Raw genomic sequence first — 13,232 nt, 5'->3', positions numbered from 1 at the left:
TCTCTGTAAGGCATTAGAGCAATCTGCTGGATGGAAAAACTGCTCAGAATTGTCAGTGTATATAGAGGGAGTTTCTACTTCTGCAGTAGTTTAGAGGCATTAGTGTGTAGCAATGGGGCCAAAGGATGTTGCTGTTTGCCACCCACAGGCCATGGAGACCTGTGCAAAGTGCCCTGCTGGGTGCACTTGCTGTCCAGCAGTGGCACCAGGGAATGCCCCTTGGGGAGAGCCCCTGTGCCTGACTTTCTGTTGTCTGTTCATTGAATCTGTGGGTATTGTGGTGTAAGGATGTTCAAGGGTACATACCGTTCTGAACCTCTTCACAGACTTAACCTGTGAATTGGTCCAGTCTCTCCTTTTTTATTGTGCTTGTTTTTAAGGCCGCCTGTGGCAGCCAGGAAGCTTTTAGCCAGGGCTTAAAATAAAAGATAACATTAATGAATGAGATTGGAAGACAGCAATTCTCTGTATCTGCAGGTGAAAATGGTCCCTTGTTTGAATGCTTCATCCTCAGTCATCTTCCTCTGTGGCCAGTAGGAGCTCTCTTTTCCTGCTCTCACAGCAGGTAAACTGCCAGAAGTCTGACTGTAGGCACAGGTGGGCAAGACTGTTTAAAGAGCATCCTTGTTATCTTTTGAGGTAACAATGTTTCAGAAAGCAAAGCTGTTGTGAGAAGTAGCTTGTTAAAAAGCAGGAAAAGGGTTAATACAAGGAAAACATGAGGAAAGGACTTGTAACAAAAACAGTCCTCGAGTTTGTGTGCCTTGGTAGAGTCTTCACAGCATTTGAGAGATGGCACATGTTTTCTGTTGTATTCTGCCAGCTGCCTAACTTCCAAATTGCACTTGGGGATACAGATTGTTCAGTAAATAACTGATGAGCAGAAGTGGTTTGTTTGCCTTTTGCTGTAGCATGTGTGGCTCTAACAGGAGGCACAGTGCCTTGCTCTGCCCAGCACACTTGTGCTTGAGCTGCCTGGAATGTGAAGCCTGGCCCCTCTGCTTTACCTTTGGTGCTTTTGTGTGGCTGGCTGGTGAAGCGGTTCAGCAAGCTCACCTTGCTGAAACAAAAGGTGTGTGAAGTGTAGGCTTTCAGGCTCCTGGGCCAGGAGAGGTTCAAGTGAGGAATAGCTGCAGCTCCCAGTCAGCATTGCCGTGGATCTGCACCATCAGCTTGGCAGCATGAGATGTTTCATGCAGCTGAAACAAGGCTGCTCTTCGAGGTCAAATGTAGACTGAAAACTAAACCTTCTCCTGTGAGAAACAATTTATAGTTTCAATGGTGGAATTAAATGGTGATAAAAATATGGTGTTCTGGTACTCAGAGGTAAATTAGTATCTACTGCAGACCTCTCTGATTTGGCCTCATGGCACTCATCCTTTCTTTCTCTTTCTGGGCCTTAATCAAAACCATAGGTTTTGGATTTTGGTGGAAGTTTTCTTTAGAAAATACTGAAGCCTTTCCTAAGGCAGGCTTTTTTTTTTTTTTTTTTTTTTTTTTTTGTAATGGTTTTTGGGTTTTTTTGCTTGTTTTGTAGTGAACAGTTCTGTTCTTTTAGTATCTCTCTTCACAACACAGGACAATGGCACTGCCTGCTCTGATGCAGGGAGGATTACTGCTGAGTAAAATGCACGAAGTAAATAACTTACACTGAAATGCTGTCTACTGTAAATGAATTTTTTTTCTTTGCCAGAATCATAAAAGATATTTTTGAGAGACCTGCTGATGTTCCTACAGCAGTGTGACCCAATAAGTTCTTCATTTGTGTCTCAAGTTCTATTTAATAGCTCAGTTAAGTATCTAGACGGCTGCTAATGTTGCAGAACATAAAACCAAGTGAAAAGTGCTAGTTAAAAAAGCCTCAGTTACTGAGTGCCAAAACCATGTCTTGTTTCACACTTCTGCTGTTAGGGTACCCTGGAAAGTAAATATCCCTTTGTGTGCCTCACTGAGCTCTGTTTGCAGATTACTTTATAATTATGTACCTTTTTTTTTTACATGAGCAATGAGTAGGATTTAAGCAAATACTTGAGAAATAAACGTTTGATCTGGGACACCACCAGTCTCTTAAAAGCAGTTTTTCCTGAAAATTCAATTTGTAAAATTTTCAACCTTCACAGAAAATTGGGGAAAAAATAGCAGCACTTTGGTTTATGCTTTTATTAGACAAAATATAAGACAGTTTGATTCTGAAGTAGTAATTTTTAATTTTTTAATTTTTTTTTTTTTTAATTGAGGAAAAACTGGCCTGAGAGAAGATGTGTTGCTGCTGGAGGCCAGGATACTGAAAGGCCTCCTAGGTTCCTGACTTTTGCCTTCAGAGTGTACAGCATTCCTAAAAGATTTCTTGTGGCAAAACAGGATAAATAAAACTTTCCATTATAAATTTCTGGAGTGGAAAGGGGAGTCTTCCTGAGCTGCAGGCATGCTTTTTAATCTTTTGTTTTTAGTTCAATTATTTCAGATATATTCACTGTACGTGTCTGCAGCTGTCTGACATGCAGCCCTGGTGCATATTTTATAAAGTGTAAACTGAAAAGATTGCTCTCTAAATCCCACTGTGCAGATCAGTGACTACATTTCTTTTTCCCCATACAGTTTCTCTGCTAACTTTTAAATCTTTTTATGTACTTTAACCCTGTGTGTGTCATGATACTATAAAAAATGCTTCTTGGAAATCAAAAATATTAGAAGTCATAATAAAGCTTTTACTTCCTGAATGTAAGGATGGGAATATTTTAGGGGAAGATTTCCTGGTGGGGGAGGAAGAGGTGTTAAATGAAAAAGCCTGGAATTTCATACTTGGTCACCCAAAACAAGTGACCCGACTTATTTCAGTAAGACCTCTTGGGTACAAGCTATTCTGAAGTATAAAGCCTGACTGTCTGCCTGTGGTGGGAGGAGGGATGAAGGTTTTTTTCATTCTTGAACATCAACCTGGAACACTAATCTCAGTCTCCCATTCCTTAATTCTAGTTGCATTCTTCTATATTTCTTTTCAGATCATTGTTTAGTAATTTAGGTAAAGCTGTTTCTGGTTTCCCATCTGGATGAAATACATTCTTTGTGTACCAAAGTAGGTCATGAGCTAGACTTGTGTAGGGAGGTTTTATGTGTACACAAGAGGCTGTTGCTGTGGTTTAATTGGTTACCTGTCACTAGCAAAGCTGTGGCAAATGATTCACCTTTGTTATTAGCAAGAGCTAAAGGTGTCAGCTTAAATTGCCTCTGAAGCCTAACTGGGCTGGCTGATAAAATGCCTCTTCCCCAGAAGAGACAAGCCAGCAGTGTGCACATGTCACTTGCAACGGCTTCTGTCTGGTACCTTGTTAAGATGTAGTGATTTGATGGCCTTCAGCCATACATGGCTCCTGTGCAGGTACAAGTCTCAATAGGATTTCATATGTTACAGTTACTGTACAGATTAGCCCTAGGGGAAATGTAATTGTGAATGCCTCCTTGAACCCCTGAAAACCTGTGACCAAAACCAGATAGAGGCAGCTTGAAAGTAAAGTAACTTTGTCAGATAAAGTATTTTGTCAGAAATGTAAACATGCTTTTATTGAGAAATACGCTTCAGCAGATTTTGGCTTTATATTTGTTTGAAACTCTCCTATTCTCCTATTCCTTTTATAAGCAACAACAAAACAGTGATGTAATAACTTCAGCTAACTACTCTTATTTCATAAAATTTTATCTCTTAATTTGATCTGAGCCTTCAACATTTGCATTTAAAAAAAACAGCAGTCATGCAAGTGTTAGGATGTTTGTTCACTTTAGGGAAATTAAACTCAGCAGTCACTTCTTTAGGAGTCTTCAGCTAATTCCACTCCAACACAATCCAGGCTCCGTCTTGCTGGCCGCAGGGTTGTGGCTCTGTTGTGCATGCTGTGAAAGCTTGCTTTCATGATGGCTAATGATGTACTATCTGTTTCCTGCTCCCAGGAGATTTACTGAGCTAAAACACTACAGCGATGAACTGCAGTCTGTCATATCACACCTTCTGCGCGTCAGAGCTGTAAGTATTTCCCATGTGTGTCGTGACAAATAGTATGATTTATTTATAAGGCAGTATTTCTTGTTTAGTCAAGAGAAGTGGTATATGTGTTCTAGAATAAGGGCAGTTTTGCCTAAGGGAGTCTGTCTCTGGAGAGTGGAGCAGGAGACAGCAAGAGGTGAGGGCACTGACTTTGTACAGATTTGGGAGGGGGGAAGGAGTTCCAGATAGGATGGTTGGTTTGACAGTGCCTGTTGCTAATGTGCCCTGTCCTGTGATGGTCACATATCACAGGGAGGTGTTTCAAAGAGGATCAAGGTGCCTGCTTCTCTCTGCTCAGCAGTCAAGTTGCTCTTGCGGGATGTTTGGTTTGGGAAGGGCCTCAAAACAGTTTTCTGGTTAGACACAAAATGCATTGTTTTTCTGAGCCTGTAGTATGAATTCTTTCTGCTTCCCAATATGTGTTTTCTTTTTTTAGCTCGTTCATTGATCTTCCATGAATAATACTCTTTCTAATGATGGCAACAATTATGTAATGCATTAAGATAGTCTATGGGTTGAGAGTGGAAGGTTATTATATTTTTAAAGAAATAGGAAATTACAATTCCAATAATGAAAGCATGATATTTCTTTTTAGTATGTTTAATAGGGATTTAATTTTCAATGGACCTGTGCAGCAGAGAGGACAGTAATGGATTGCTCTGTTAAACTCAGGTTCTTGAGAGAATTAATCACTCTCAGGAATGGTGTTCTACAGACAGTCCTGTTTTCTCAGGGTTGTGTGTGTGAGATCTGTTGGGCAATTTGTTTATGTTTCCTTTTTACTACTGCTATGACAGACATAATAATAATGGTAGCTCTTGCAGAACTTCACTCTCATTCATTGGTACATTTTGATTCCAGGGACATTATCTGGAATACAACTCACGCTTCAGAGTGTACACGTGTCTTTTCTTCTGAGGTTTTGCCAGCATTGTAGTTCTGGCTGCAGCAGGCACTGGCACTCCAAACAGCTGAAATGACCTCTAGCTCAAGTAATGAGTTCTGCAATGGATAGCTCATTTCCTTTCCTTCAGTTCATTCAGCTGGGTGGAAAAATCAAGTCACTTGTTAGAATTTTACTGAAGGTTTCCCTACAGTACTGATGTCAAGATGGACTTCTGACTTTCTGTCTATAAATTAAATAAAAAAGTGCGTGCATAAATTTGGCATTATTCGGACAAAGAATGCCTTCTAGTTGGTTATCAAAAATGGAAGGGAACTTGATTATGGTCTCCACAGACACATCCTATCAACAAGCACTTCCAAAGATAGATTTAAAATGCTACTTTTCAACATGGCCTTGATTGTGACTTCAGTCTTCCAGGACTTAATGCTGTTGTGGGTTTTTTTTTTCCCTTCGGTAGTGGCTTATGTTAGATTTAGGCCTAATCTTGTTTACCTGTGTAAGAACATTAGGGCTTTAGCTTGGAGTATGTATGTGGATTTTCACAAAGCAATTGCACTTAATGTTGATGAAAAAACCTCTCTCTAAAATGTTTTAGAGGGTAGCAGACCGGCTTTATGGTGTCTATAAAGTCCATGGCAACTACGGAAGAGTATTCAGGTAAGAGTTCATCCAGTTTTTAAATAGATACATAGTTATGTATATACATATTTATAGGGGAAGAGAAGGGAATTTCTTGGTTGTGTTGTTAGGCTTTTGAAATGTATATGTGAAACATTTAATTGTCTGTCTTGAAAAACTCTGTATTGCAGTGCTAATGAGATTTCTGTGCTGCATGCAGAGATCTCCAGATCTGCTGAGCTTAGTCTCTAGTGAAGACTACAGCTTTTTGCTTTGTGTGCTAGACCTTTGGGCCTTCTGCTGCTGCGTTGGCATTTTGTTTCTTCAGAAAGTAACTCACTATTCTTCATGCAGCTGTCTCTGAAAAAGCTTCTAGGTTCTTTTAATAGATAAAAATCAACAATTATATCTATCCAATTTTAGTAGCTTTTAGAAGTGAATTTGCCAATTGTTTTTTTGATTTGTATGAGGGAATTGCATGCTCAAGTTTTCCATCTCACTGGAGAATTCAAGAATCTAAACTTCTGGTTAAGGGAAACCTCCTGCTTCTATGCACTGTTCAAGTGCTAAATTTAATTCTCTGGGTTAATGGATTGCAGATGTCTTTCTCACTGGGGGTTTTAAAATGAAATTAGGTGTAGTTCTGTAATAACACAAAGACAAACAAATATCAACATCAGCAGAGTGGAATGTTTATAAAAAAATGAAGGACAGAATAGACGCATTACACATAAATTATGCGAAATATAAGGAGAACCTTTTTTCCTTGTAAAAGGAGTTGTGGGTGTAATTCTTGTAACTAAGAACTCTCATAAGGTTTCTCAAAGCTGAGAACACAATTAAAATGGCAGAGTACATACCAGGATGTCCAAAACAAGTCTCTTGCTATCTTTTTTGTAGCTCTGTTTCTTTCTTTATTTAAATAATATTTCTAATCTAAATAGGTAGTTGAGACAATTGCAAGTTAGAATTTTTTTTTTTTATGAGTAGAACTAAACAGAAGTCTACTATGAAGAAATAAAGCTACATACATCAAATAGTTTCAGGAGAAGTAAAACGCTTACAAAAGTCAAATCTCACCCTTTAGTTTTTGGAATGAGAGGTTTCTATCTTCTATCCTGTAAATCTGGGAAGCTTAGTATGTTCTTGATGAGCCAAAATGTATTTCAGAAAGTTCACCATTGTTGTTGTCCCTTGTCCCATTTATATTAAATGCTTGGTGGTTTGGTTTTGTTTGTTTGATTTATTCTAAATTGAGTTTCAGCTATTTAAACAAGGTTATGCTCAAAACCCATCCCAAACTAAGTATATTAGTGATGATGAGTTTAGGGACAATTGTTTAACAGTGTGCCATAAATGGCCTTGTAACATTGTTAGTGCTGTTCCTTAAAGAAAAAAACCGGTTTGACCAAGTCTAACTTTGAGGCAGTTTCCATTCAGGTGTCACCTGGAAAGAAACTATATACAGGATGCAGCTTATTAACTTCCCTTACCCTTCATGTGTGATGTTGTTTCTCGTTTGTTTTTCCTACAGTGAGTGGAGTGCAATAGAGAAGGAGATGGGGGATGGGTTGCAGAGTGCTGGCCACCACATGGATGTGTAAGTACTGACTGAATATCTGATAGTTTGATGTAAGCCAGATGTGGAACTCTCCCTCTTTCCTCTCTTTTCTCTCAATCCCAAAGTACATATGAGTACCAAGAAAGTTGGGGGTGCGTTGTTTTTAGGTATACAGTGTTTCTGTGCCTTGGATGCAGGCACAGTTTTAGCATCCATATACTGTATTAAGTAGCTCAAAAAGCCTCAGGAGAACCAGAGGGGTTTCTTTTTTTATTATTATTTTGAAATCGTAGAAGTGTTTGGAATCCTTCCAGTTTTTCCGTTAAGCTACTATGCCAGAAACCGGTGGAATACAACTTTAATGTACTACAGACCTGATGAGATCCGTTTGGTTTTGATAGCAGCGTTTTGTACCGTGTGGTAGATGGTACACAGATTTGGACTTAATTACAGGGAGTTAAGAAATTTAATTAATCGGCACCAAAACTCCAGTGGATTCTTGAAAAAAAACACTGACTGGATATAATAAAGGAAAGAATCCTCTCTCTTTGCATCTTTAGAGTCATTTGGCAGAGTATGTGAAGCACAGCCTTCAAAATAAGAGTCTAGCACTTGGGAGTGCTCACAGAAGTAGTATTCTAAGCAATGGCTTCTTCTTTACAGATAGTCACATATAGCAAGTGAAACACCATTTCCTACCACTCTGATTCCTCTTCTGTAATCCCACACAACACATAAGTAACAGCTCCAGCAGGAGATGGAAGGTGTTTGACACTTCATTCAATATTTTTACTGATAAAATGTAATTCCTGTGGAAATAAAGTTCTCAGGTTTAGTTTATAGGGCAGATTTACATATGTACTACTGCCTGATTGTTATTGGTGGTGTCAAGTTAACAGTTTGTTACTGGCCTTGCCAAGTGGAAGAGTTTGAAGAGCCATGCCCTCAAGTTTTTTAGAGTAATTCTGCTTCTATCAAGTCTTTAAGAATTTGACCCCTTCTGAATAATTTATTCACAGTTCTATGTTTTGTCTAATGGGATGGTTTCCATACAAGAAAAGCTGTATAATTTTCAAGGCAGAGGGCTCTGGTGAGAATAAAGCAATGGAGAATGCATTCTGCCTTCTGAAGAAAAATAATTGAAGTAGGGGTAGAATACAATTTTAAGCACCTACTGTGTTAGGCAGGAATTGAAGAGACTCTGAGAATTTGGTATGATATAGTGGAGTTAAGGAATCACATGTAGGTTTTCAGTGCTTCAGATACACCACACCAAAATGTCAAACACCTGGAAATGTATAACCAGTTATAAGAAGCTTGTCTCACTTCTCAGTCAGGGGGCTCTCACACATCCATAATATTTAATATTTTTGTCTGTAACACAGGGCTAAAGATGCAGAGTAATGGCAGTGGGAAACTGCTATTCTGGGTAATTTTACTCACTGCATGGAGTCTGAGGTATCTTTCATTGTCTGTCATTTCCTCTGCTTTGGCACTCCTGTGTAACAGTAATCCCTTAGTGATGACAATCAAGCAAGAAGCAGCAGTTGTGAGGTTCAGAAACTCATTCAGTTACCCATGTGGTGTCCTAGCAGTAAGGTTCATATCTGTGATCTCTTTAAAGTATAACTTACCAATTCAGTTACCATTCCCATAACATCAGGTGGGAATTTATTGCAACAAAAAAGCTACTTCGAGAAGGGTGCCTAATACAGATGTTAAGCTTCAAAACTAATTTAATTATTCTCTATCTACCCCATATGCTGTAGTCTTTACTAGATGGTGCTGGGAGCAAAAAAACTTTATTTAAGCTTTTGAGTTGTTATGTGTTAGTGTGATCTATAATTGCTCAAAGTTTGGAGAAGACACCTCATAGCTTCTCTGGATGTGTGCTTTATTACAGGATGAGGCTTGCTAAAGTGACAGAGTATGCTGAGAAAGTTGGAGTGAATGGCTATAACTAGCATTTAAAAGATGAAAGAAGAAAATGCCAGACTTTTGATTTCTTTCCTTTATTCCATTAATGAGTGACCCTTTATCTCTGTATCAACTAGACTGGCATTATATATTGAACCAGTCTAAACTAATACAAGGGTTTAGTTGACAGCTTACACAAAGAGTGAGACCATGTCAGGTACCTTTAGAACTTTCTGCAATGTTTCTCCTTAACACTTTCTCTAGTTTGCCTAAGATTAGGCAGTCAGAAATGTAGCTTGTCATATTACATTTCTTTTTTCCCCCAAATCAAACTCATTATAAAAACCTGTCTAGGGTAAGGTAGGATTTTGTTTGGTGAAATTTTCTGGTTGTTTGTTTTTGAGGTTCTTTTCTGAGATTTAATCTGCCACAGATGAGTTCTAGCACTGCTCTAAACTTAGATTTTACTTGAAAATGAAATGCGGTCCATCTGCTGCCCTGAGAAATCTAACCACTATACTAAAATTATTGCACTGCAGAACTTAAAATAGGGTAAGCCATTTATGACCTGTGTGGCTGCAGGATTTTTTCAGAACAAGATTATTTTTCAATAATTTTGACTTATTCCTTACTTTGATTCATAATATGAATTCTTGTTCTCCCTATTTCTTAATTTCTTAATCCCTTCTACTTAAACTGGTCTGCTGTTGCTGACCACTTCATATGTTATATTTATTCATCACCAAGAGCCTTGGTAGGGCTTTTCCTGGATGTGCCATGTCTTGCATTTCACAGAGCATCAAAACAACCCATCATACTTGCAAGCTTCCCAAATTCACATTACTGGTTCCCTTTCAGCTTGAGACTCTGCCACTTCTTCCACAGAGCCGCTTACTGGAGAGGCATAGGGAGAAAAGGAAAAATGCAAAGATTTTGCAAAAACTTGAAAGCCAAGAGGTGCTATAATTAGCATTTGGGTCACATTGTGCTGGTTGCTAGAGAAGAATGGATATATGCTCACTTCACAGAGCCTGCAGATGTGTGAAAGCTTGCCACATAGCTGAGAATCCAGACTGAGTTAACCAGGATGAATGAGATCCCACACAAATACCTTCATCTATTCTGTTATCTCCAGTGGCACATGCTTTGCGTGCCAGGCTATAGAGGAATCTGATTTCTGTGGCTGTGCCAGTTGAGATGTGCAGTTACCTCTTAGCTGTAGGCCTGTCCCTGCAAATCTGTCCAAGACAGTCACCTTGATTAGCAAGAACACATTAAATACTGTCAAATAAGCAGTATCAACTAGAAAAAATAAAGTGTTTGTTGCTATTTGTAGGAGACATCAACCTAAATAACAAAACTTACTGAATGCTAGAGCTGCAGATTTGGTCCAAGCCCTTGTACTTCAGATTTCTCCCTGAAAGGAGGGTGAAACTTCCTCTTGGTGTGAATTAATATGTTTGACTTACACAGCAGACAAAGCTATAGAGCTTGAAGGAGCTGAAGTGACTTAATTGTTGTGGTGTTCAGGGTACCCCTGTAAATTATCTTGTACTCAGGCTGTATAACAACCATGAATGCAGACACTGCTTTTTAGAAGGTGTGACGTTCACATTCCTGGGCCTTAATGCTTTAAGCCTTGAAGGATTTCTTTTGCACTGTCTTTTTTTTATATTTTTTTGTGGGATTTTTTGGTTGGTTTTTGTTTTGGGTTGTTGTTGTTTTTGTCTTGGTGCTGCCTAGCTGCCTATTTACTGTCCACTGAAGAAATGGAATAAATTTGGGGTTTTTCCTGTAAGAAAAGCTACCTCGTGTTCAGCAGGAGAATTATGATAGGTTTTGTACTTGTCAAAAGATTCATTGTAGGAACAACCAAAGAAGCAGGCCCATGCAATGTTGACATTAGCTGATTCAGAGTTTAATTAAAAACAAAGAAAAAACCCTTTCTGGAAGTGTTCTTTGCTGTTTGTCACGGGTATTTCTGTCAAACTGGTGCTCTCCCTTGTTACTGGATGTGTATCCTTAAAGGTTAAATTAATCAGCTTTGCATTTAACTGTGGCTGTTTTTCACTAGGTATGCAGCTTCTATTGATGACATACTGGAGGAAGAGGAGCACTATGCAGATCAGCTGAAGGAGTATCTTTTTTATGCAGAAGCACTGCGGTATGTAGAGCCCAAATGGAAGTTGTAGTCCTTTTCTATAATGTGATGTTGATGTTTTATTTAGTCTGGTATCCTCTTGTGTGTTTTCTGAGAAGGAGAAATTCCAGTCTTGTGGAGTCTCCTTGTTTCTTATTCTGCTTACTTGTACTTGATTGCCATGTGAGTGGCAATACAAATTAGAACTGATCTGATCAGTAGTGGAAAGACAGAAATGTTAAAATCTGTATACTATGGAAGAAAATGCTGTTTATTGCACTGGTTCCACTGTTTCCTTGACTTTTGGTGTAATAGTGCCCCAATGTGCTGAAAGCTCCAGCTTTCAAATGAGATAGGCCAAAAAGGGCTACTACAGCCATTATAAATTCCAGGAAGTTTCAAAATGCCCAATATAACTTCCATCTGCTGTACAGTGTTGTGCATTTAAATACCAACTTTTTGTTTTGTTTTACATTAGTTTTTGTCAGTCACCCCTAACAAGCATGGACACAAAAGCAATTTGCTTTATGCTGCATGGCTGTGCCTAAAGCTATTGTGCTTTGCAAGGGCTGGCTCTGAACTTCTTGGAGAGTTCCAGTAGAGAATTGGGTTGGTGAGTGTGGGGGCTGCTGTGTGGGAACCTGGAGCACTGGTAGCCTCTCCTGGGAGACGAATGTGCATCCGGCTGTGGAGTACAGATGTAGCATCATCAGCCCACACAGGACTGGGAGTTACTGCAGGTGGTCAGAAGAAACTCCTCTTTTCCAGATGAAAGGCACTGTATGAGTCTAGAAGCAGTTTCTTTTTTCATTGTTTAAGGAAGAAAATGTGAGGAATCTTATGATTGATTGATAGATTGTTGCTGTGACGGGTACCATCTCTAGGTATCTTTTGTCAAAGCTGTGATATTTCTGTAATGTATTTTGAATTAAACTCTTTTACAGTGGTGTCCTTAAGGAGGTGGTAGGGCTTGTATTGCTGAGCATATCTTGGAATGAGTCTAAAAAACCAGAAGAATGATTCTGAACCAGAAAAATTCTGAACCAGAAGCAGAATGCTGTTGTACTGAGAACTTTATTTATGCTTTGATCCAAGCTTCCTTAACTACAGCATTTGTAGAGTTATGTAGTCTGTGATAGGCTGTTGAATTTAGGCTAGATGAATAATTAGAGGTGCTTCCTGTCAAAAACAAACAAAACATGATGCTATTTGTAAAGTGTAAATGGAGGGAAACATAGCAAAACAAACTATTTTGTGACAGATCTTTCATTACTTACTTTCCAGGGCAGTTTGCAGGAAGCATGAACTAATGCAATATGATTTGGAAATGGCTGCACAGGACTTAACATCTAAGAAGCAGCAGTGTGAGGAGCTGGCAACAGGAGTGAGTCTTTTTCCACTTTCTTCTCCAAGATGCCTCTTTCTGAATTTATTTTTTTACTTGAGCCAAGTAACTTAGAATGATATTTAAATGGCACCAGCATGCTGGCTGGTGCTCTTGAGAAGTGGTATCATATGAGCTGCAGGCATGTGAGGTTTAAAGTAACTTGGTTCTTGGTGACATAAGCTGTTTGTGCCAAACTGCTTTTATTGAATACTGAGCAAGTAAAGGGCTGCAGTAAATGACTGGAGCAGAATAACACTCCATCTATAGACAACTCTATCCTAAAGGTGAAATTTTGGGAATTCTGAAAGACTTCCTTTGCCTTTTGAACAATGGGTGTTATTGTTATGTTGTGTTAGTTCATTTTTTTATGGGAGATAACGCTATCTAAAATATTATCTGAAAATTGTAACTGACAGTTTTAGAATTTTTAACATTGCTCTTGGATCTATTGATGTTCTTTATGGAATGCCTTTATGGCTTTGGTTTCTCTTAGCTTCTTTCCTACTTCACTAGGAAAACTGCTCTTGGAAGTTCACCCTTGTCAGCCTTAAAGTGTTTGAACATCAAATTACCTCCTCCCCGCTTTGCTTAGTCTAACCTGAGTCACCAGAGCTACTTATCAATTAATGAAATGGAAATTAAAGCAAAAAAATCAGCCAAATA

At 38.8% G+C, this 13,232-nt stretch overlaps 1 protein-coding gene across 2 annotated transcripts in view; it reads left to right on the top strand.

The window, feature by feature from the left end:
* SNX4 (sorting nexin 4) overlaps positions 1–13,232 on the top strand; it is a 32,428-nt gene that overhangs the window by 15,239 nt on the left and 3,957 nt on the right. For both annotated transcript variants that reach the window (XM_086896337.1, XM_086896336.1), the window contains exons 7-11: positions 3,946–4,018; positions 5,542–5,603; positions 7,099–7,164; positions 11,117–11,206; positions 12,467–12,566. In XM_086896337.1, coding sequence (XP_086752463.1) covers positions 3,946–4,018; positions 5,542–5,603; positions 7,099–7,164; positions 11,117–11,206; positions 12,467–12,566 — 391 coding nt within the window. The remainder of the gene's footprint in view (positions 1–3,945; positions 4,019–5,541; positions 5,604–7,098; positions 7,165–11,116; positions 11,207–12,466; positions 12,567–13,232) is intronic.

Source organism: Cyanistes caeruleus, chromosome 7, assembly GCF_971803275.1.
Source record: "Cyanistes caeruleus chromosome 7, bCyaCae1.hap1.1, whole genome shotgun sequence".
Classification (NCBI taxonomy): domain Eukaryota; kingdom Metazoa; phylum Chordata; class Aves; order Passeriformes; family Paridae; genus Cyanistes; species Cyanistes caeruleus.
Note: the sequence above shows the minus strand (reverse complement) of the source record. Positions and strands in the feature narration are given on the sequence as shown.